This window comes from Cetorhinus maximus, chromosome 4, assembly GCF_964194155.1.
Source record: "Cetorhinus maximus chromosome 4, sCetMax3.hap1.1, whole genome shotgun sequence".
In the NCBI taxonomy this organism is placed as follows: domain Eukaryota; kingdom Metazoa; phylum Chordata; class Chondrichthyes; order Lamniformes; family Cetorhinidae; genus Cetorhinus; species Cetorhinus maximus.
The window spans coordinates 30,499,380-30,522,927 of NC_135882.1; the positions used below are offsets into that span (position 1 = coordinate 30,499,380).

At 43.4% G+C, this 23,548-nt stretch overlaps 1 protein-coding gene across 1 annotated transcript in view; it reads left to right on the forward strand.

Annotated features, from left to right (window-relative positions):
• dipk1c (divergent protein kinase domain 1C) overlaps positions 1-22,571 on the forward strand; it is a 42,026-nt gene extending 19,455 nt beyond the window's left edge. The window contains exons 2-4 of the mRNA XM_078540057.1: positions 4,800-5,495; positions 9,739-9,903; positions 21,628-22,571. Of these exons, the coding sequence (XP_078396183.1) occupies positions 4,800-5,495; positions 9,739-9,903; positions 21,628-21,831 (1,065 nt within the window). The 3' untranslated portion in view covers positions 21,832-22,571. The remainder of the gene's footprint in view (positions 1-4,799; positions 5,496-9,738; positions 9,904-21,627) is intronic.
• Positions 22,572-23,548: the final 977 nt, after the last annotated feature.

A 23,548-nucleotide genomic window follows, 5' to 3' on the forward strand; every position in this document is an offset into this window, starting at 1 on the left:
ATGAGGAAAGGGGTGGAGAGTGCTGCATGGGTAGATCCTTGAGGGCTTTAAAAGTGGCAGCGAGGGTGGCAGTGAGGGAAGTAAACTATTACTAGAGATGCTCTGGCTGTGTGGATAGATAGGAGTGGAAGTAAGGGCAGTCTTATGGAGCTGAACAATGGATGTGAGGCAGGGAAAGGAAGACAACATGAACAAGGAGGATACAAAGAGATATTGCACCATGGTCAATGTAATATGGAGGATATGATTCATAACTTTGGCTGGGTTGGTTTCAGTATTGAGATATGGGCAGAAGCCAGACATAAAGGATTCAAGCACAACTCCGAACTTAAGTGAAGCATAAGAGGGCTGAAACAGGTTGAAAACCATTTTGAAATGTGAGATTCCCAGAAGGAATGATGAGGCTGCTGTCTGTGATTTAGCACAGCAGGAGGCCTTGATGCAAGGGAACGATGACTGGCACCGAGTTAAGGATCGAGGGGTCTCCAGATGCAAGGACATTGTCGGATTTTTCATTGTAACTTGGGAGCTCTCAGTGTAACTCAATGCATTCTTGGGAACTGTTAATTATTTTGTGACAGTTATATGCCTTGCTCTGATACATCACATCAATATTCAAATTCCCTGTAATGCAATGTAGTGAACAACATAGAAAAGTTATCATTAAGAATCTCTATAACCACTCACTGTTGTTAATTGGTGGTTCCATTTGTTATGACTGTTCCTGGCCAAGGTCCCCAATTTGTTATGATCCTGGACGAGGCACCCCAAATCTTTATGCTCCCTGGCAAGGAGGGATGAACTGACTCCCCTTCTTCACTCAACCCCCTCAGTTGGTCGCAGCAAGGTTAATTTAAAAAGGATCCCTTCCCTCCTGGATACCTTTTCCAAGTCCAAATGTATTTATGTTTTAAAAGGAGCCAATTTAACCAGGCTGTCTTGAGTCAAAGAAAGAGTGAGTTTATTGGTTACTAAACACGAGAAAAAAATAATTAAAATGCAACACACGTATACACATATCAGAAATGAGAATTCGAGTCCAAAAATAAAAATTAAAAAAGGTATGCAAATCAGTCCTTTGACTTGCCTGTGATGAGTAGATGGCAATGTTGCGGTGTAAGTTGGGTGATTCTGGTGGAGCTGATTTTGACAGTTGAGCAGTTGGGTTGGAGCTTCTCGGTTCTACAGTTTAGCTGAAAGGAGTTGTCCTGTTTCCTTTTCAACTGTGACTTTGCTGACTTGTGACTTCCTTCCAGCAATCAGAAGAAGGGACATTTTACCTGCAAGTGCAGGGATACTTAGCTGATATTCTTCATCTGTGACTTTCACACTAGCACCAAAACAGAACATCAAAACTAGCACACAGAATTAGGGTTGCAGTTGGCTTTATAACTCCTTTTCTGTGTACTCCTGGAAAGAACAAAACAAACATGTCTTTCACCCACCATCTGCTTTCTTTTCAACTCACATCATGTCCACAGTCTGAGATATAACTCATAGGAGATGGTTTCTGCTGAGATGACAATCAGCTTTCATTATCTCCGCAACCACAGGATATTACAGTTCAGTTTTTGCATTGCATCTATAGCTTTGAATTGCCTCTGTCTGAAGTAGGCCATGTTACACTTTCCTAGGTGCAACATTCTGTTCTCTCTGGACTAGTTGGTCAAGTATGATCCACATAGGAATTTTCTAGTAAGTGGGTACCTTACAGTCTCAGCCAGCTCTTGCTTATAGGTCCTTTTTGAAAAGCACAGGTCTTACTTAAAAGTTCAATATGTCCATAAGTGATCCATGACTGTGATCATAACACTTTTCATTTCCATACATTGCACAATCACTATTAGAGCAATGGCATATGCTGGTAAATATCCTGAGGACAAAGTTTTCTGTCTTTACATTGGAAAGAAGACACATTGTGCTAAAGAAATCAAAGAATCAATTATATAGCAAGTCGGTGGAGCAGGGGGCGGAGGAGGGGGGGGGGTGGTTAATCCTGAGTGGTGGGATAGGGGCTGACCCCAGGGGGGAATGGGAGAAACCTTAAGAGATGGGGTTGTCCAATCCTGGAGTTCAGCAATGGGAAGAGAATTTGGAAGCCTGAGGTCAAAGGTCAGGGGCTGCATTAGAGGTTTTATTGAGGGATGGGATTGGAGGCCTCATGTGGGAAATCAGAATCCTGAGAGAGGAGATCAGAATCCTTGAGGGGAGGTCAGCGGCATTGAGGGGCAGTTAGAGGCTTTATGATGGAAATGGGGTGGGAGTGCAGAGGGTTTGGGGTGTGGGTGTCCTATTGCGAGATTTGACCTTTGCCTCCTTAACTAGCAGTCCTTCGCCTCGGTTTAGCTGAAGGGTGTCCCGAGGCTCAGGAAAACAGGCCCTCTAGAGTTAAATTTCAATCGGTGAATAAAAATACAGGCACGCAGCCTTATTATAATATTTAAAGTGTCATCCAGCTTCCTGTGAATAGATTAGCCACCTGCCCCAATGTCCCAGCTCTGGTAAAAGTAGAAGCAGTGGATTGGAGCTGAGTTGAAGGTGAGTGTGGACAGGATTGGGAATCTGAACACTTTAAATACCCCTCCACGACAGCACCCACCCACCCCCACCCTCCCAAACACACCCAACTGAACTTACATTTTTTGGGGACTAAAGTTTCCCCTTTATTCCAGCAGAGCAAAGGGCTTTTGGTGCAGCCATAAATTATGGGGCTAGGCTGCTTTACATAGAAACATAGAGAATAGGAGCAGGAGTAGGCCATTCGGCCCTTCGAGCCTGCTCCGCCATTCATTATGATCATGGCTGATTGTCCAACTCAATGGCCTGCTCCCGCTTTCTCCCCATATCCTTTGATCCGTTTTGCCCCAAGAGCTATATCTAACTCCTTCTTAAAAACATACAATGTTTTGGCCTCAACTACTTTCTGTGGTAGTGAATTCCACAGGCTCACCGCTCTCTGGGTGAAGAAATTTCTCCTCATCTCAGTCCTAAATGGTCTATCCCATATCCTCAGACTGTGCCCCCTGGTTCTGGACTCCCCCAACATCGGGAACATCCTTCCTGCATCTACCCTGTCTAGTCCTGTTAGGATTTTATAGCTTTCTACGAGATCCCCCCCTTTACAACTTCCACAAGGGCTTCGAAGGCCCTGTTATCAAATTATGCCTTCCTCATTCTGACCTTTACTCTCTGAGCATAACATTTCTCACAGAACAAAAGGATTAAGTTTCCCTATTTAAAACCAGAATGTGATTAGCTTATTAATCAGCCAGCCACTGTTGCTTATCAATGTGTAGCCACAGTTCTGTTATATTATAGCTGTGATCTAAATGGCTGTTGCTCCTAAATTTAAATTAGTTCTGCAGGGAATGGACATAAAGTAAAATCACATGTTGTAGCTCATATACTACAGTACTAATATTGTTAAACTATTTCAACCATACACTGAGGAACAATATCATCTCAGCTGAACAAACCAGTGATGAGGGTTGTGCTTCATTGTCTGAAGTGTCGTTCTTCAAATAAACCCAAGCACCCTTGACTGTCTGTAACATTGCATTATAGGAGCATATGGTAAGTTCTCCCAATGTCTTGGCAAATATTTTCCTTAAACAACACAACCAAAAGCATGTAAGTTGACCAGTGATTTCTTCTTGTGTGATCTTGCTATGCACAAAATGGCTGCTGTGCTTTTCCACATAACAGAGAACTACGCTTTAAAGTAAACCATCATGTAAGCTAATGGGGATAATTTTCTCCCTGTCGGGTGGGGCGGGAGGGGGTGGGGTTGGGCCGGAGCTGGGCGCCGCCATTTTATGTGGGCGGACCAATTAAGGCCCGCCCAGCGTGATGTGCACCCAGAAGCGCTGAGGTCTCCCTGTGCGGGCGGAGGGAGGAGGCTGAGTTGGGGCCTGCGCTCTTCCACGTATGCACGCAAAAGAGCGCAGAAATTTCCCTAAAGCACAGAGCTGCCTCAGGGAGATCAGTTTGACTTTCCAAATTTTTAAGGAAAAAAAATTCAGGACATGTCCCCCCTCATGTGAAAGTGACATGAGCTGGGACATGTCTATGACTTTTAATGAAAATCTTTATTTCACTTATAAATCATTCGTGAAACCTCATCCCGCCTGTGGATGAGGTTCCATGAAAAATGCGATGGCCGCCTGGGCTCTTCGCCTGCCCACCAACCTTAAGGTTGGACAGGCAGCTATATTAAGAGATTTAATTACTTTTTAAATGGCCTTAATTGGCCTTTGACAGTTCGGCGGGCGCGCAGCCGACTCCGGTGTGTGCCCGCTGAATTGAAAATCAGAATGACACGTGGTGACATCAGGATGCACGCCCGACGTCACCGCTTGTCACTTTACACGTCGGCGAGCAGGCCCTGCTCCCGTTCACTGAGCCAAAGATTCTGCCCGATTTGTTTTTTTCCTTCTTTATTGGAGGATAAGTTATTTTCTTAAGTTGGTCTAATGTATAACATATGTTTCAGGGATTGTTTATTTAATTATGTTTCTGCCAATACATCATAGTTTTTGTTATAATTTTTATAAAATTGTAGAAAAATATTTGGAAGTTTTGAACATAAGAGGAGAACAACGATAAAGCTAATAAGTTGAAAGTCTTAGCAATCATTCCAGAAACAGTATTACCTGTTATATATTTCAGAGTAAAGATTTTCAGTGCATGATTCTTTGATGTCTAATTGAACTTTAAAAGCATTAAACACTCATATTTTGGTGCTCTTTGTTTCAGTAAAATACAATAGAGCTGATTGTGTATTTCTATGTTTGTTCCAGTGTCATGACTACAGGCAAGGAGTCCTGACAGGAGATCTGTGTGAGGATTTGTGTGTCACGCAGACAATGGTTTATAAACGCTGTCTTTACTATGATAACGGAAAAAAAGTCATCCAGGCTGATTGGAATGGTCTGCCAATAATTCTGAAATCCAAACTGGAAAACTTTTTGAGCTACGAGAATCTGTACCTGTTGGACGAGCGAGAAAGCAGGCCCATTTCAGACATTGATATTCTCGTCTTTACTGCACTGGAAATCAAACATTCCTTGGGTCTGGAGGTGAAGAATGTCACAGTACCACAACTATGGACCAAGCACTTAAAAGACAGAAGAGGTTCATTCTCGAGGGCGGAGCTAGCCAGTATGTGGTCCCTCTTTCAGCAGGAGGAATATGTGTTTTTCCAGTTGCTACAAGATCTGAGTAAGCATGTTCTCAGAGTGGTGGGTTCATGTGGGCATTTCTATGCTGTTGAGTACCTTACAGCTGGTCATGCTTGGCATCACAACCTTTTCTCCCTCAAGGAGCTGGCTACCCCTTCCTGGCGAGGCAGTAGCAGGAAAGCATTGTGGCGGATGACGAATGGAATTGCACTGAGCTTCCTTGAACTGGCGAGGCACTTTGAGAATGACTTTTCTCACCAACTTCATCTTTGTGACATCAAGCCAGAAAACTTTGCCATTAGGGATGATTTAACGGTAATTTATGACTAGAGAACAGGAGGCAGCATTGAAAAGACAGTTTAATTTGTTTTTCCATTCATACATGATTTTAAAAAGCATCATAAATTGAAAGTACACGGTTGTCCATTTCAGGTGGTGTATGATATTCAGGATCGTAATCCTTCTATTAGACTATTGCAGCGTCTACTAGATTTCAAATCTGAAAGTACTGGAAAGGTACATCAGGCCCATCAGTATGTGAAAAGGGAAAAGAGAAGGTAACATTACAGTTGTCAAGCCTTCCACAGAACACTTACGTAATCTCTGAAATGTCCCTTCTCTTTTCAGACGCTGGTGGACCTGCTGTATGCTTCCAACATGTTCCTATTTCATGTGAGCTCATGAATGGCAATAAAAGAAGATGGTAGGAGAATAAAATAAACCTCATCAAATCTGTGGAAATAACTCCACAGTGTTTAATAAATCTGTTGAAGCACTAAGGTAATTAAGGGTATCAGGGAATAAGGGACAAATGTGAGGAATTGGAGTTGAATTACATATAGATCAACCATAATCTAATTGAATGGTCCAGAACAGGCTCGAGTCGCCGAAAGACCTATTTCTCTTCCCATGTTCCTAGATTTCAAAGGTATAGATTGAAATGCTCACAAAACATTTTGGTAAAGGGCAGAATTGTGTGGTGTTCCAGCTCTTGAGCAGTATTCAATGATTTCTGCTGGAATTATGTGTGCATGTGTGTGTGTGTGTGTGTGAATGTTAAATGAAGATGGAATTGGCCATCGCGATGATTTCTCCCCTTTATTTATTTAGCCCATCCAATGCCTAAGCTTCACTTATGTAAACATCTTCAGGAGAGGATAGCAGTGGAGAGTTAGTAGAGAAGGGAAGAGAAAATTGATCCGAGGCAAGTTATTTGAACTGATTTCAGGATTTATTCAGTTTTCAGATCTTTATTAATACCAATAAAGGACAAAAGTAATTTTTAAGTTTGACAATTACTGTAAGTGAAATTATTCTGAAAATGTTAATTCATTCATTTCCAATTTCTCACTCCATTATTTTAATAGAAGGATAATATATTTATTTTAAAAGGATTAATACTGCCTTTAAATTATCAGGGAGAGGAATCAGGGTAGCCAAAGTGTTTCTTTGGTAGCATAATTTACAGTAACTTCAAGGATGATATTTTCTTGCCATTTGCAGTATAAATTCTGCAACCATTTCAGTTGGTTTGGGATGTAAACAGCCAAATTGAATTTTAAAATGATATATGTTATTGGGGCTGGAGCTGAGGCTGGAACCTATGGAATTCACCATAATTTCAAATAGCCTGAGTGCGCCAGGGAATCCATTTCCGGATGTGCGGATAGAATCCAGGATAGATAAAGCAAGATATTTGAACAATTTAAGTATAATACCAGGCTCTGTGTTCATTTTCTTGTAATCTAACAATGCACAAGAGACTATCTTCATCCTCACATTACCTAACTATACCTTAGTCTTCAGGATGTTAATGGAAAGCTTGTTACAGATCAGAGGTAAATAAAACTTGGCATTTTCACACCGGTCCCAATGAAACCAATTCTATCATACAACAGTTCTCTTTAAGCACAGTGAACACTGTGGAAAATTGCAGCTGTCTTCTCGGTTCTGAAAGTGTGATATTGATGTGTCAGGAGGACAGATCATGGAGGGAGGGTATGCTTTGTAATTCCCCATGAAGGGACCTGGCCCAGTGCCAGGTCCTGAAGGAAGGCGCAACAACTCCCAACTTAGAAGAGTTCCCACTCGCTTACATCAATGGAACTCTGTTGGAACGACCATTGATTTTCAGTCCCATAAGTGAAGATGTATATGCAAATATCTGTCTGCACATGGTGGAAATATGCATATGCTTATAGAGAGCTTTGATGGTGTCTTCTGACTCGCAGTAGAACATAGTGCAGGAGCCAGACTTAAGGGGCAGGAATTCCAAAACGCCAGGGAATCCGTTTCCGGATGTGTGGATAGAATCCAGGATAAATAAAGCAAGATATTTGAACAGGATTTAGCAGTTCAGGTCTGCAAGATTAGCAGGTATCCTGAAACACGTACAATGCAGATGGGACTGGAGACTCCTAAGAAATTTAGAGACAAGGCCCATGAAGTGTCCACCAAGGCAAAAATAGAAAGAGATGGTGATCTAACCAGGCTTTTAAATGTCAACTACAGATAAAGTTACGGCTCTCTGGTCATGAAGAATTCTAAGGAGAAGGAAGTCCCCCCCCCCCGCCCTCCCCATTTGATGTGGACCAAGACCAGATAACCCCAAAATGTACATTCGCCTTTATTCTACTTTGTTTTTCCATTCCCCAGACCATGTTGAGTGAAGAGACAAATGCTGTGTTCTCCTTGGAAAGTGGCTCCACTAGAGAAAGAAGAATTTTGGATCAGCTGGGGGTAAAGACTTCTGAAAGGAAGTTAAAATCCTATATTCACAGTTAATGTTAGGTGTATTGGAAACTACAGTAGTCCATCACCAGTCGTAATACCATTAAAGGCAACTCTCTCACTATGCATGACAATTTTTGAGCAGCTAAAAATAGTTGGGAATAAGATCAATGAGCTGGGACAATGTGGTGTATCAGTGAAGATGATATCATTCCAAGATGTGGAAGGATATAAAAGATTGTCTGTTCCAAAATGTGGTGATGGCTGTTAGGATCCTAAAGCTATATCCTGGAATGAGGTTCTGTGAGTAAAGTTGATTGAACAGCAATGCTAACTTATTGCAAAACACAGGCAATTCCTGGATGGTTTTATGCTATGGTCCTGTTCTCACCATGAACTTGGTTGGAGACTGCATAAACATTTCATGTAGGACCTTTCATGCATTAGAAAGAGATGACATCAGGATTAAAAGCCTGAACCGCACCTGAACTCAGATATTATCATCCTACCCACATAGATAATATATTTAAAAAAACAAGTGCAAATAACCTAATAGTAACAACGAAATGGAAGGTATTTATTTAACCCACTAGCATCTATAGTGATTGCTGGTCTCAATTTTTATATTTTAAATCTTTAATATCAAGAATCAAATCCACCATAAAAATGTTTGTTAATGCAATTACATATGTGCAAGTTTAGGAAAATTAATGCTCTGAAGCAGGATGTATACAAATGTTAGCTACAAACATTAGCTCATGTGTTTTTGTGCAAGCATTTCATGAGGAGAATTTTTAGCTTGTTGGGCAGGCGCATGCCCGACCCGACCAAATGTAAAATGACACGTGATGACGTCGGGTGAGCTTCCCAATGTCATCGTGCACTCGCGCGATATTTCGGTCGGCATGTGAGCGCCAGAGTCGGAAGCGCACCCACCAACAATTAAAAGGCTTATTAAGGCCATTAAAAAGGCAATTGAAAGAAATTTTTCGCTGCCGGTCCCACCTTACGGTTGGCGGGCAGGCGAAAAGGCCAAGCGGCCTTTGCATTTTTTAGGAAACCTCATCCACGGGCGGGATGAGGTTTCCAACAGAAAATAAAAATAAAATAAAAACGTTAAAATTTCATTTATAACATGCCGCTGCTCATGTGACATGAGGGGAAATGTTTTATAACATTTTAGAAATATTTATTTTTTTATTTTGAAAAATGTTCATCTCCCTGAGGTAGCTCTGTGCCCCAGGGAGCTTTTCCAGCACACACCCGCGCGCATGCGTGTAGTTTGCGATCGCCCTCCTTCCCCCGCCCACTGAACGCTGCAACTCACATTTCACATTGGGCGGGCATTAATTGGCCCGCCAGTGTGAAATCACGGTCTGGCCCGATCGTGGGTAGCGGTCGGCTTCCCAACTGTGCCCACCCGCCCCCACTGAGCCCGACGAGGGAAAAATCCTCCCCATGTGTCTATGTCAAATATCCCAGGTGTGAATAGGTGAATGATGGCCAACTGTTCTATATGAGTAGTTAAAATTTATTTGAACTTCATTGAGTTACCACAGTCTTGACTTGATTACTTTGAATCATTTCCTAGTTCAGTTTCTGCCCTTAATAAAACTACTCTCTAAGCTTCAAATACATGGGTTAACATTTCCATCAAAAGAGCAAACAGGAATGTTACTGAACACTTTTAGGTTTTACCTGCTAATATTGTTTGCAGCATTTTCTATCCTTATATATGGAAACTGATTTTATAATTGAGAATGCATTAATTAAATCCTGTTGAAATTAATTTGGAGATATAAGCTGTTTTTCCATTTTACTGTTGCAGGTTGTTGCAATTGATGTGGACATGGCCTTTTTTGAACCCAAAATGCGTGACATCCTTGAACAAAATTGTACAGGTGATGAAGACTGCAACTTCTTTGACTGTTTCTCTAGGTGTAATATAAAGACTAAAAAATGCAGAGCAGAACGCACAAATAACAACCTGCAGGTCAGTTGTAATTTTTTACATTGAATTTAATCAATAATTGTCTATAATGCCCATCTACCTCTGGTTATTTGATTGATGTGATATTGTACATGAAATATTGGTTGTGCTTTATGACCAGTGGTTACCATTAGGATACAATTAGCATATCAGTTCACAAATCTTAATTCTACCTTTCTCTGCAGCTCAATACTCATTGTCTTCCAAACCCAATCAGTATTTCTCTAGGTTTGTTTCTCTCTTTCTTATCTTTACAATTGGCATTCTGCTCACCCCTCCTCTTCATTGTTTATGTATCCCCATTTCTCTTCCCTTCATTGCCTTTTATTTCACATTGCTTGTGGCTGCTGTCACAGCACCATGGGTGTACCTGGACCACATGGACTGAAGTGGTTCACCACCACTTTCTTAAAGACAATTTAAGGATGGGAAACAAATGTTGGCCTAGCCAGTGAAACCCACATCCCGTGAAAGAATAAAACAAAAGCCAACTTAGGGAATGTAACTGGAACAAACCTTAAACTGAGATAACTTCTTATTTAGTGCAGATTTGTTGGCTGACATTCTGCTTGCTCTGTGGGCAACCATGGTGACCAATGGGAAATTTGAATTCCTTAAGTTTTAATACATATGTGAACTGAAACCACAATGACCAAGAGTTACCCATCTGTAAAAATAGGTCTGATGTACCTGTGCATTGTTCATGGATGCCTCAATCTTAATCCCTCAATGTTTCATAGATGCCTGTGATCATATTGAATTCAACAGAGCGGAGCAGAGGCAAATCAATTCACACTCTTCCAAACTTATTATTAAAATGTTTTCGATAAACTATAACATTTTTCATTTGAAAGAAAGCAATTCTGCTCTTAAAAGGAAATCAGCTTTACAGATGGCCTAAATTGATATGTTGAAGCAGTGGAGAACAATGTGATATAAACCGATCATGAAGGATACATTACTCCATTGTTTATTTTCTATAAACTCTGTTCCTCATCGTATTGACTTGTAATTTGCAAATTATTACAAATGTGTAACAATTACATGTTGAAAAGAACAGAAGTCAACAAGAGCAACTAATCATTAAAACTTCATATAACCAGTAAAATTGACAAGAAACAGGAAAGATTAATAAGGTAGATAATTTGTGAACTTAAACATGCTGCCACATGTACACCAGTGTAATTCCCCAGAGCACGACTTAATCAGCACCATTAACTCTATAATGTTATATTATTAACAAACTGTAAAACTGAAATTAAAGCAGATGGTAACATTTTAAGTATATATAACTGGCCTTTAGAAACTATTACTCTCTCTGTCAGAGCTCACTGGGAGGCAGTAGAATCATTGTCTGGATCATGGTGGAGAAATAATTGTGTGCTAAGGATGCATTCCTTTATTAATTTACAATTCAGCAAGCAAATTCAGGGGATTAAGAGATACACCATGAGTTGCAAATCTTCAGAACTTGCTGGTTGATTTACAGTGCTCCACCATTTATTCCACCTGCATATCTCGCTCTTAGTCTCCCAGTTATTTTTAAGAGCTTGCTGGATTTGCACATTAATTGCCCACTAAACTCACCTCAGCAAGTCTCGTAATTAAGAGCCTAAGTGCCCGTTGAACAATATGATCATTATTAATGCAATGCTAGACAACCTCTCTCGCTCAGAAAGGGAACAATTTGAACTGTTGAGTTTGCTGTTAAATCTTTCCTTCAAGTAGTGAATCGTTGCTAGAGATTTAAGGTAATAATTTACATTTATTTTAATTTTACCTTTCTGTCCCTTTTATCATTTTCTCTCTTAATCCACTTTCTCTTTCCCTGTCTTTATTTCTTATTCTGCACCTGATTGACTGACTTTAATTCACCCTCCTCCTCCATTGTACCTGTTTCTTTCTCAACCCTTGAGTCTCATTAATTAAGGACTTTTTTTTTGCTGTTCACTAAGACCCCAGAAGCCCTGTTACCTTCACTCTTCTAGCGAGTTGCTGTGCAAAAGAATTTCAAGCTGAAGGGTGCAGGAATAAGTCTAACCATTGGTGTACACGACGAGACGGCCCGCTCCAGCAAGATCCAAACTCTAATGCCTTTTTATGAAAGAAAAAGTCCACAAAGGGTGGACTAAATTTTGTAATAATGTGTCAGTGAAGGAATGCCTAATCTCTAAGGCCACTGGAGCTGAGGTTGAAGCAGATGTAACAGTCCAGAGCAGCATAGTGTTCCTCGGTAGACTGGCGGAAACTGAAATGGACTTGCAGTATAAAAAAATCCTACTTTGCATGTTCAGCCAGGAATGAACAAACACAGTTGTTGGATTGGATTATGGTATAATGGTGAGCCCAGCTATTGGAATGTATACTGTTGTCTGCATGTTGGTCTATGTTCAAATTTACAGTGTAAGACATGGTGTAATAGATGTAGGACTAATTTTTGGTTGCTTTGCACCTGGGGAAAGCATATTTCCTGGTAGTAAAGCAGAAGAAAATTTAACACTAATCCATAATGCCGGATCTGAGAGCCCTCTTAGAAGGATGGAGTAAAACTCTTGCACCTACAGCTGACGCAAGCATGGAAATCAAAAATGGCTTCAAGGTTCCTCTCTCCTCAGTGTCCAGGGGCCACACTGGCTGAACACACATTTGGACGTTCACTGATAGAAAAAGGGGCTTAGGCTTTGCACCCAGTCTCAGTCAGATCAAAGGATCAAACACTGCAGATGTTGGAAATCTGAAATAAAAATAGAAAAGGCTTAAAGTACTCAGCAGGCCAGGCAGCATCTGCAGAGGGGAAAATAAGGTTTATGTTTCCGATCTATGGCCAGGATTTTCAATTCTGGGCCAGGAACTCAGCTGCTGCTTCAATTCTGGGTCCCAACCCCAAACGGCGTATTCCGGACAGATCCACCAGAATTTTTAAAGGGTCGGACCAACTAATGGCAACATGGATGTGCCCTCTGAAGAACAGGTTAGTTATTTTGTAGTTTGCCTGGTTGTGATCATGGAGGGACAACCCCTCCATGGGGCAACCAGTGGCTGCTTCTGTGTCCAGCCGCTTTTATGGGTGGGGGGAGGTTTCCCTCACACGATCCATTGCCCCCACCATCCTCCCCAACTTCCCACCCTGGGTCCACCGCGTTGGTCCAGGCTATTGTTGGCCACCTGCATTGCTAACTGGAAAATCTCAGTGGGTGTGGGAATGGGGCATTAATTGGACCATAATTAAAATTAATTGCCCAGAACTGGTTGCCTGCCAGGAAGTTGCACAGAGCTGCAGTTAGATTCTGTATACATTCAGTTCTGGGGACCAGAACTTACGGAGGATATATTGTCCTTGGAGGGGGTGGAGCACAGATTCACCAGAATGATACCAGTGCTAAAAGGGTTAAATTACAAGGGCAGGTTGCATAGACTAAACTTGTATCCCCTTGAGTATAGAAGATTAAGTGGTGATCTAATGGAGGTGTTTAGAATGATTAAAGGAATTGATAGGGTAGATAGAGAAAAACTATTACCTCTGGTGGGAGGGCCCAGAACAAGAGGGATTCATTTTAACATTAGAACTGGGCCATTCAGAAGTGATGACAGAAAGGACTTCTTCACACAATGGGTAGTAGAAATTTGGAACTCCCTACCCCAAAAAGCTGTTGGGGCTAGGTTAATTGAAAATCTCAAAACAGAAATGGATAGATCTTTGTTGGGTCAGAGGATTAAGGGTTATCAAATCAAGCGGGATAGTTGGAGTTAAGGTACAGATCAGCTATGGTCTAGTTGAACGTTGAAATAAGCTTGAGAGAATGGCCTATTTCTGTCCCTACTTCCTGTGATCCCACTGGTACCCCAGCTTTCCCATCCTCATCATGTGACCTTAAAATGTCACTCAGCTGAACTGTAGAGATGTTAAACTTACATCAAGAAAATCAATACAAGGAAGTAGAAACTTGTCTCTGGCAGTGGCGCAAAATGGCTGGTATCAAATCATCCCGTCTGATACTCGATTCCATTGGATGTAATTTCTGCCTCAAGATCCTTAAAAATCCAGGACCAAACAGTTACTTTTGCATGTTTGCCTACTGTTAAAACATACAGTCAAACCTCATAATATAACAAACAATTACGGAAATTTCAAACTTTACATTGTCATATATGTTTTGCCTGATCTTGCTCTGTATTAGTTAGCGGAAGAAGTTAGTTAGAATTGCATTGAATCTATAGCACAGAAACATGCCATTCAGAACACATGATGTGTGCTATTGTTTACACTCCACACAAGTTTCCTCCCACTCTAATTACCTCTTCCCACCCTAGCCCCATATTCCTCTATTCCCTTGTCCTTCATGTATGCTTTAAGCTGTCTGCTTCTAACACTCAAGAAAGAAAAAATTTGAAGAAACAAAATTTCAGAGACAAATAACAGGCAGAGACAATGCGAGAAGTGTCTGAGAGTTACACAGAGGAAGAAACAGAAAAGAACAGAAGACAAATAGAAAGATGCAAAGGGGAGACAGAAAAAAATAGAGGGAAATTTTAAGCTTCTGTGATAGTGTACAGTGAGCAAGTTTCACATACTCACCAGTCTGCGGAAAGAAATTTCTCTTCTTTTTACTTGATCTGTTAGTGTCTCTAATATTTACGCCCTCTTGCTCTGAACCCATTCATAAATTGAAATAATTTCTCTGCATCCCTCCCACCAAATCCCTTCATGATTTTAAAGATGTCCAACAGTTTTCCTATTCATCTTTTTTCCAGAGAAAAGAGTCTGAGTTTGCTCAGTTCTCCATGATAGTTTCCGATCTGAGAAGATCCTTTTTGTGTACTTTCTCCTGAACTTGTCTAACCCTAGTAAGATATACCTGATATGATAAGGTACATAGGCAGATATGCTCTCATGATGTAACACAGTGACAGCAGGGTGCAGCCCGAGACAATGGGTGGAATTTTCTGTGCCCGCTGGCGTCGGGCGTCACGGCAGGCGTGAGTGAACAATATGGCAGGAAGGCCAAAAATCGGTTCCACAACATTGTGAAACCAGTTTGCAATTGTCCGTTCCACCCGTCAATGGTGGGCTGCGTTTCCCTCCACCGCACATTGGGAACTTCATTTTAATACCATGCCATAAGAAACCCTGCTCGCTGGAAACATCCAGCGTGGGGCTGGAGCATCTGGGCACGTTTGCAGTTTCACAACAGCATTTATAAGGCATGCGCCTGGAGAGATGCATTTCGAGGGGAACCCAGAGGTGAGCGCACAGTAACGTTGCACAGTGCTCGCGAGCGTCGCCTATTGCACCTCAAGGTTGAGGCAGCACACACACAAGCGAGGGCACGGGCAAGTTGCATTTTCCCGGCTGGCTGACAGTGTGGTGACGGGGCAAGGGCTGCCCTGCGGGTGAAGGTAGCGCACAAGCATGTACAGGGGGCGGGGGTGGGAGGGAAGTGGCCAGGCATTAGGGAAACCTTGTATAAAGTGACCATTCCTCCGCAGCTGAGACAACCCAGGCACTGCCACATTGACAAGCCTGGAGTCGGGCACCTAGATTACCTGCCCATTCAAGCAACACAGAGGCATGAAAGTGCCACCAAATGCTCCAGAGCTTTTCATCCCTTGGGCACAGACTACAAACTAATGAGCATTTTAGTAGACTGCAGAACAGTTGGACGACTGGTCACGTTGTACAATCTCCTTGTTAAAGCTGGCTGTGGAGCAGTCTCTGGTGAAGGTGTAATGTTATCATTTAGGTTCGGACCAGTTTCCCCCATGGTCCAAGCTAACAGCGCAGTGTCGGTTAGGAGAATGCCTGCGCCTGAGCTGAGAGCACAACATGCAGTCCAATGGGCAAAGCTGCTGTCAATGGGTCAGGTGGAGTGGGGCGGAGGAGGGCGGGGTTTCAAGCAGCCATGCAGTGCAGTAATACCTGGCCATCCAAGAGGTGGCCAGCACTCTCTGGCATGCGTTAAGGGGCCTTCTGACTTAACTAAAAAAGGTTCTTAGTATACCCAAGCTAACCCATGCATCTCTCTCTTTCATCCTGCAGGAGAAGTGCATAAGGAGATTGGAGCCTGGTGACCTAGCTGTATTCCTCATGAGAGAGCGGAGACAAGGAGAAGAGAGTGATGGAGGCACCTGGCTGGGCAGAGGGAAGGGCAGCATCCTCAGGAAGAAGGAGCGGCTGGGGCTCCCGTGCATACCGCTGAAAAGCTACAGCGAGCTGTCACTGGTCGGTGCCTAGCTAGACCCAGATGCTATAGATGGCGCTTGTCATTCATGCAGTTGACCAAGAACCAGCGTCACCGAAGATTGCGCATGTCCAGGGAACTGGTCAGTTGCATCTGTCAGCTACTGCAGGATTTGGCACCACAGGGCATAGAGGTCATCCACTGCCAGTGGCTATGAAAGTGACTACAGTGCTTATTTTTTATGCCAGTGGCTCCTTTCAGGGCTCCACAGGTGACCACTGTGGGATATCTCAAGCCTCCATGCAAAAATGCATCCATGAGTTCACAGATGACATCTTCCCAAGGGCGCACAACTTTGTGCATTTCTCTTGGGACCAGGACAACCAGGATGCAAGAGCGATTGGATTTGACCAGATCTCTGGTTTCCCACAGCTGCAGGGTGCCGTTGACTGCACTCACATGGTGCTCAGATCTCCGTCGTATCAAGTGGTCAACTATGTCAACTGCAAGGGCTTCCACTCACTGAATGTTCAGCTGGTGTGTGACACCACAAACACATCCTGTAGGTCTGTGCACAGTTCCCAGGGAGTGTCCATGACTCCTACATTCTCAGTAGATCTCAGATCACTGACCTCTTCAAGGGTCCACAGAGGCTGCAGGGTTGGCTGTTCAGGGACAAGAACAACCTGCAGAGGATGTGGCTGTTGACACCCGTGCAGTGGCCTCAGAGAGCAGCAGAGAGTCGGTACAACGAGGGTCATGCTGCACCTTGCACTTTGGTGGTGCAAACCTTTGGAATAGTGAAAATGAGGTTCTGGTACCTGGACCGGTCTGGTGGAGCCTTGCGTTACAGTACCCAGAGGGTATCACGCATCGTCGTCACCTGCTGTGCCCTTCACAACCTGGTGCTGCAATGGGGGGAGGAGCTGCCTGAAGAGGAGATGGAAGAGTTGCATGTCTCCTCCGATAAGGAGGATGTCGACAAGGGTGAGGATGAGGAGGTCCTCGAAGGCAAGGATAACATCAATGAGGCCATCGCACTGGCCAGATGAGGCAGGTGCACTCGGGAGGCCCTCATAGCTGCTAGATTTGAGGAGGATGATGGCGACATGCAGTGAGGAGACACCATAGATCCCCACATTGCATCTATGAATGTTTGATTCCTGTCTGGCTGATGGCAATGCACATACCCTCTGTGATAAGGCTCCTGTCATGGAGATGCAACGGTTGCCCATAGTTCCTACACTCCAGGAGGATGATGACAACATGCATTGGGGACACTCCATAGATCCTCACACAGCTTATGTGAATGTCTGACTCCTGTCTCGCTGATGGCAGCTCGCTTGCACTCTGTGAGCAGGGCCATATCATGGAGATGTAGCGGGGAAACTTTAACTTCTTCTGATCCTATGGCATCCTTCGTGAGCTGAACCCTTGAGGACCACACTGTCACCGGACACAGATGCGGGGGCAGCCGCAGCTCAAAGAGGCTGGGGGCACACAGAGAGAATGATGGAACTCTGGCCCAGGACATTCTGGCAGCAATGATAAGCCCCATTGAGGTGCAGGGATGGCTGATGTGACCAGTGACAGTGAAGGCGCACCATCAGTGTTGCATAAAACACAGGGAAGAGGCCCTGGACTGAAATACTGAAATACCTGCCTTTATCTTGTGCAGAAAGGTTTCACATCTGAGTGGCACAAACACTGCGGCTCATCAGAACAAGGAGCCATAGGCAGGGAGACATTTCTGAGAGTTTATTAACAAAGAATATATTATGTACAAGTGAATAACACCCGTGCTCAGGCTGTGCAACTACACCTTCTTAACCTTCCTAACCATGCTGCTATGTCTTGGTGCCCGCCACCCGCGCCCCCCCCCCCCCACCCCCCCACCCCCTCCCCCACCCCCGGTATGCACAGTAGAGGTGGAGGCAGTTTGTTGACTGCTAAGCCCTGTCTGTGATGACTTTGACTGGCGGCTTGTGGACGGCTGAGACCTGGAGGGCCCCAGCCTGCTTTTGGAGTCCTGCTGTGTGGCTGTGGGATGGATTTGCTTGGGTCACAGGAAGAGGGGATTCGGATGGGCCAGACACTCCCGGAGTCACCTGGGTGGATGGCCCCAGATCCTCGTGCTAATCCTCCTCCCTATGGGTGCCCAAGGGCCCCGGATGACTCCTTGAGGAGAAGGGGAAGTTGAAGTGAGATCGAGCTGCCCGCACCCCTTTCACGTTGACACTGTTGGAGGCCAAATATGGTGTCAGTGATGGAGTTCCAGCCTGTGCAGCAGTGCAGGACCGATGTCCTGGACCAAGGTCTCCATGGCAGCCATCATCCTACAAGTGTTCACCTTGGTGCATTGGCATACTGACAGTATCACCTCAGACTGAAGGTGGAGGGTTCCTCCAGCATGCCTTGCAATATGAGGAGTGCAGTGGATATCCCTTCCTGATGATCCCGAGCTTGCCTTTACAGCTTCAGCAACTGAAGTATGACCGGGTCCAGAGGCTTGTCATCTGACTCGGACTCAGCAAGTTACTGGTCTCCAGCAGTCCTCTCAGTGCTGGTAACCTGGGAAGTCCCTGCCGCCACCTGCTATGGATCAGACAGTGCGATGTGCTCACCAGATTGTGATCCTGAGGCTACTATGAAGCTTGGTCCCACCAAGGTGTTTGGCTCTGTGCTGGTGGAAGGTACTGGTGAGTATTGGGACAAGTCTTCAATGAGGGTGTCATCAGATTCTTCTTCCGAGGTGTATTTGGGGTTTGAGTTGAGGACCTGGATCATGGACTCCTCCGACTGTGTCCTAACTGTGGTTGCGAAAGCAAGGAGAGGTGATTAATGCATGGCAGTAGCCAGTGAAACAGGACACATCACTCACATGGTTATCTGATGGATGTTGCACTGCTGGATCCCCACTTGGTTGAGCACCGCCGACCTCTACATCAGCAAAGGAATGGCCCAGATCTTCGCTGGCCAGCTGGATGGTTCTGTTTTCAATGTCCACGAAGACCTTGATATCAGACATTAATCCACCAGTCTGTGACCTCTCCCTTTTGCTGTGTGCCAGCTTGTCCTGAATTAATACAGAGGGAGAGAGTGTAAGCAGGGCGTCTGCCAGGCCAGATGATAAGTATGCTTGGCATGTGTGGGTAGTGACTGGTTCCATGGATGGGATGAGGACAATGGAGGTGTGTGTGAGAGAGTAAATGGTGATGTTCCTTGAACTGGAAGTGAATGAGATCCCTGTGGATGTGTGATGGATTCATGAGTGTGTGAGCTGAGAGTGATGAGAAGAGTGACTTAACCTAGCAGAACAGAGGAGATCATTTATCCTTTTTCGGCACTGGGTGCTATCCTCTTTTGCAGGACATTGGCACTGACCACTGCTGCCATCATCTCCCAAGCTGGGTTGATGATGTTGCTGCCCCTCCTGCGGCCAGAGTGGGGGTATAGGACATCATGGCAGGCTTCCACTGTGTCCAAAAGTCATTCTAAGCATGTGCCGCTGAATTCGGGGGTGCTGCAGTCTTCTTGCCTTTTGGGGCCATGTCTTCTTTGCAGCAGCCCTGGGCTGGAAGCACTGAGAGGTGTGCGCATGGCTGCACTTTAAATATGGCACCTGGCATGAGGAAGCAGAGAAGTGATGGCATGGCCGACGAATCAGAGGCCGCCCGGAATGCATGATCAATGAGGCAGCATTGGGACGTTACAGCATGAAAAGCCGCCATTGCAGCCAGCGGGTAAACGTTCTTTTCCCACCCGCTACCCGACTTAGTGCAAATCCAGAATGATTCCACCTAATTTAGCAAAAGATCCTGATCTCAAGAGTGAGTTTTCTTAAAGGTGCCGAGAAAAGACGAGGCACTTTTTCTAAAAGAGCCAATGCACTGGGCTTGACTCACAGGCCTGATTTTGGCACTTTCTGATTTGGGGGATAGTGGTCCATGAGATCAAAGATTGCTTCTTTAAGGGGAAAATACTTGATTTAGTTAAAGGAATAGTTTGCTTTTCACCCTGGTATGGTGAGCTGCTTAATACCATTAGTTGTACATCTCACTTGTAACTTCTCTCGATTAAATTTTAAATTAATATTTTTCTTATTTTAAAGTTATTTTTTGGCACATCTCAAGTAGTAGTAATAGTAGTAGAAATGTTGTTAGTTTTACTATTCCCAGAGCAGGCAGGAATATGATGCAGGGTTCCTGCTCCTGATTGGTATCCAGTGATTTCAGTGGCAATTGTGACTGTGTGAACATCAGACAAATGAGGCTCAGCTAAGGCACTGTCAGGAAGAGATATTAATGTACATAATGTTACTGGAATTTTTTTTTTTAAATAGAGGTTTAATCTGTGTCTGTGTTAACTGGATTAAAGACAGCTAGTCTGGGTGCTTTGATGTATAGTAGTTTTGAGATATAAACAGTACGGTAAAGGGGTCGTTTGGATTTTGTTGAATAAACCATTCAAAGACTGGGGGTGAAATCTTGCATTTAGCTAGGAAACACCAAGTAATATGTTTATATTACTAATAAAATTGGTACTATGAAAGGGATTTTATTGTTAGAAGAGGTGGAGTTCAAAGGGCCTGGTGATACAATGCGAATCTGAATTGAAGGGAAAGGCTGGGTATAACAGAAAGGTGTTTGTGTGAGGAGGGCAAAGGCGTGTAATATCTAAACAGCTGTAAGCCTACAACTGTCTGCAAAGGAACCAAATTGAAAGGAACCTCAATTTGAATTCATAAGGTGAAAAATGCTTTGCCTGGTGTATGTTTAAGTCTATTGGTTATTGTTGCCTTAGTGGAGATTAATTTGGGAATTTGTTAAAAGTTATGATAGTAGTAATTTGTAGTCATGTGTATGTGCCTAATTTGTTGTAACTTAATAAATGTTTCATTTAGTTTGATATAAAAACCTCTTGAGAACTGGTGGTCTTGTTCCTAAATTTAGAACTGTAACTCAAAACATACCAATTGAAAATATAGGTTATGACAGTTGTTTAAAGTTTTCCTCTGGGACTTTAAATAACTCAGCCTTTAACAACTGCTGTGTCATAACAGCACCCTCCCCCAGATCAAATAGCTGATCAACACTTAATGTTGAGACTCATGCATAAGAGACAATTTCCAGATGAGATACCTGATGGCTGCTGGCACAAGAAATTGCGCCTCTAGGAAAAAGCTTGGAGAAATTATTACTTTTCTCCCTTACGTGGGGTCCTCTTACACATCATCAGTCCTTTCCTCTTTCAACATTACTATGTAACTGATTCTGTGGAAGCTTGATTCTGTGCAGTCTAGATTAATTTTCACAGCCTTTTTTTTCCCTCAATCCAATGGTTTATCTCTAATTAGACAGTGTTTCCAACAGCCAGTGAGAATCACAATTATGGCTCTCATTCAGCCTTACTATACTGCTATCTATTGGTCACTGGACCACCTTTCCTTTGCCTAATTTTTTGATGTGTTTCAGCAATGGGTATGTCCTTATGAAACCACTATCTAAGCTCAGATGTAATGACTAATTTGTTTATTTGTTTCTTACAGGTTATTTGTGATAAAATTTTCCGTCCCTTGTTTTCGCCACGGCTGAGTGAACTTAGGGTGTATCATCCATTGCAATCCCAGCTCTCTAAAGCCGTACAGAGGTGTGCTGAGCTATCCAACAGTGTCAGTATGGACAAGGAGACAATGGAGGCTACTTTCTCTGAACTATACAATTTGTTTAAGGCCTGTCAAAGAGATCTATAAAATTAAAATAACAAACTGACTATCCAAGAGCTGACCATTGGAATTTGCTGTTGAAATGTGAACCCTCTCAAGCAGGTTTAACGATCATTGTTACACTTCAGGGAAAACGTTATTTTTAGAGTAAGGATGGGCGACAAACTTGACTGAGAGTCAAAAATGAACTATTTTGAGTTATTTCAGGTCCAATATCAATGCAGCTAAAAGGTGCTGCCACCACTACCTGCTCCTGTTCATTTGTACTGTGTGTTTCACCAGGTGCAAGCCTCTGAAATTTTCTGTCTAACCCACCCAGGGTGCCAGTTCTGCACTACTGCTTGGAAAGCATGGAACACTTGACGATATTTCCTCAGGAGGACTATGCTCCTCTTCAAAAGGTTCTGGGGGAGATTCTTGTTGCTGGGGAGAACCTAAAGGAAAGAGGAAAGGGACAAGTGTTAGGATGGCAATGGCAGGCTGAACTTGAAGGGTTTGACCATACTGTTTGAGGTTTGAACTTGATTGGAGGTACAATTGTTTGTGGCACATAATGGGGTCCAAATGATAAGCAGTCACTGAGCTGAGAGAAATTACCAACTTTACCATCTCCAATGGTGTCCTACTGTGCCTCATGTTCCAACTGGTGAAGACCATGAAGTTGATGCTTCATCCCAGAATAAGGACACGTTGAAGAGCTAATAAGAGTGTGATAAAAGCAAAATACTACGAATGCTGGAAATCTGAAACAAAAACAAAAATTGCTGGAAAAACTCAGCAGGTCTGACAGCATCTGTGGAGAGGAAGACAGAGTTAAAAGTTTCAAGTCCGTATGACTCGAAAGTTTAAGTTCTGATGAAGAGTCATACGGACTCGAAACGTTAATTAACTCTGTCTTCCTCTCCACAGATGCTGTCAGACCTGCTGAGTTTTTCCAGCAATTTTTTTTGTAATAAAAGTGTGAATTAGGGAAGGTGTAACACAGGAATTGCAAGTTCTGTAATAGCTATCAGATGAGAAGAGTACGTTGTTAGTAAAACCATTGAAGGAAGCAAACAGCAGGTGTGTTAGGAGTGAGAGTAAGAGCAGTACAGTGTGACCACTGCCAACACCATCTCCAGGGAAATATCTAAAAACCTGAGCCAACGTTTTCCTTCCATCCAGCTATCCAACAGAATCAAACTGAACACAAAACAGTGTTTAAATTCAATGAATACAGCCTTTCTTTAAGAGGTGCATTCATCCTTTAAAGTATGCTAGCTTGGGAGCTCACCAGAAATTGTACAAAAAGGGTGAAGGGTGTCCTGCTGCTCATAAGATTGATCGACCACCTCAATCGTATGAGAACAAGGCCTGGCAAATATAATTGATTGGGCCTTGTGCCAGTGATGCTTCCCATCTCTGCATGCATTGATTCAAAACTTGGTTTCACATCATCAGTTTCTGCATGTGTGCTTGTGAGCTTTACAGCATAATCTGTTAATGTCACCTAACAGTTTCTCTAATCGGAGACTACTGGAAAAAGCACAGTTGACTTTGAGCAACAGTTTTAAAACAGTCAACATCCGATCAACCACTTGTTACACATCTCTGAAAATTATCTCCATTGTGTCTTATCCACAGTCTTAATGGATTATCTGAATTGCCTGAAGAATCTTGGAGACTATCCAGCTGGTGAAAAAAAGTTCATGTCCCACTAGCTAAAGTTTGTGCCAGTTTTTCATTTGAATGCATATTCAAGCAG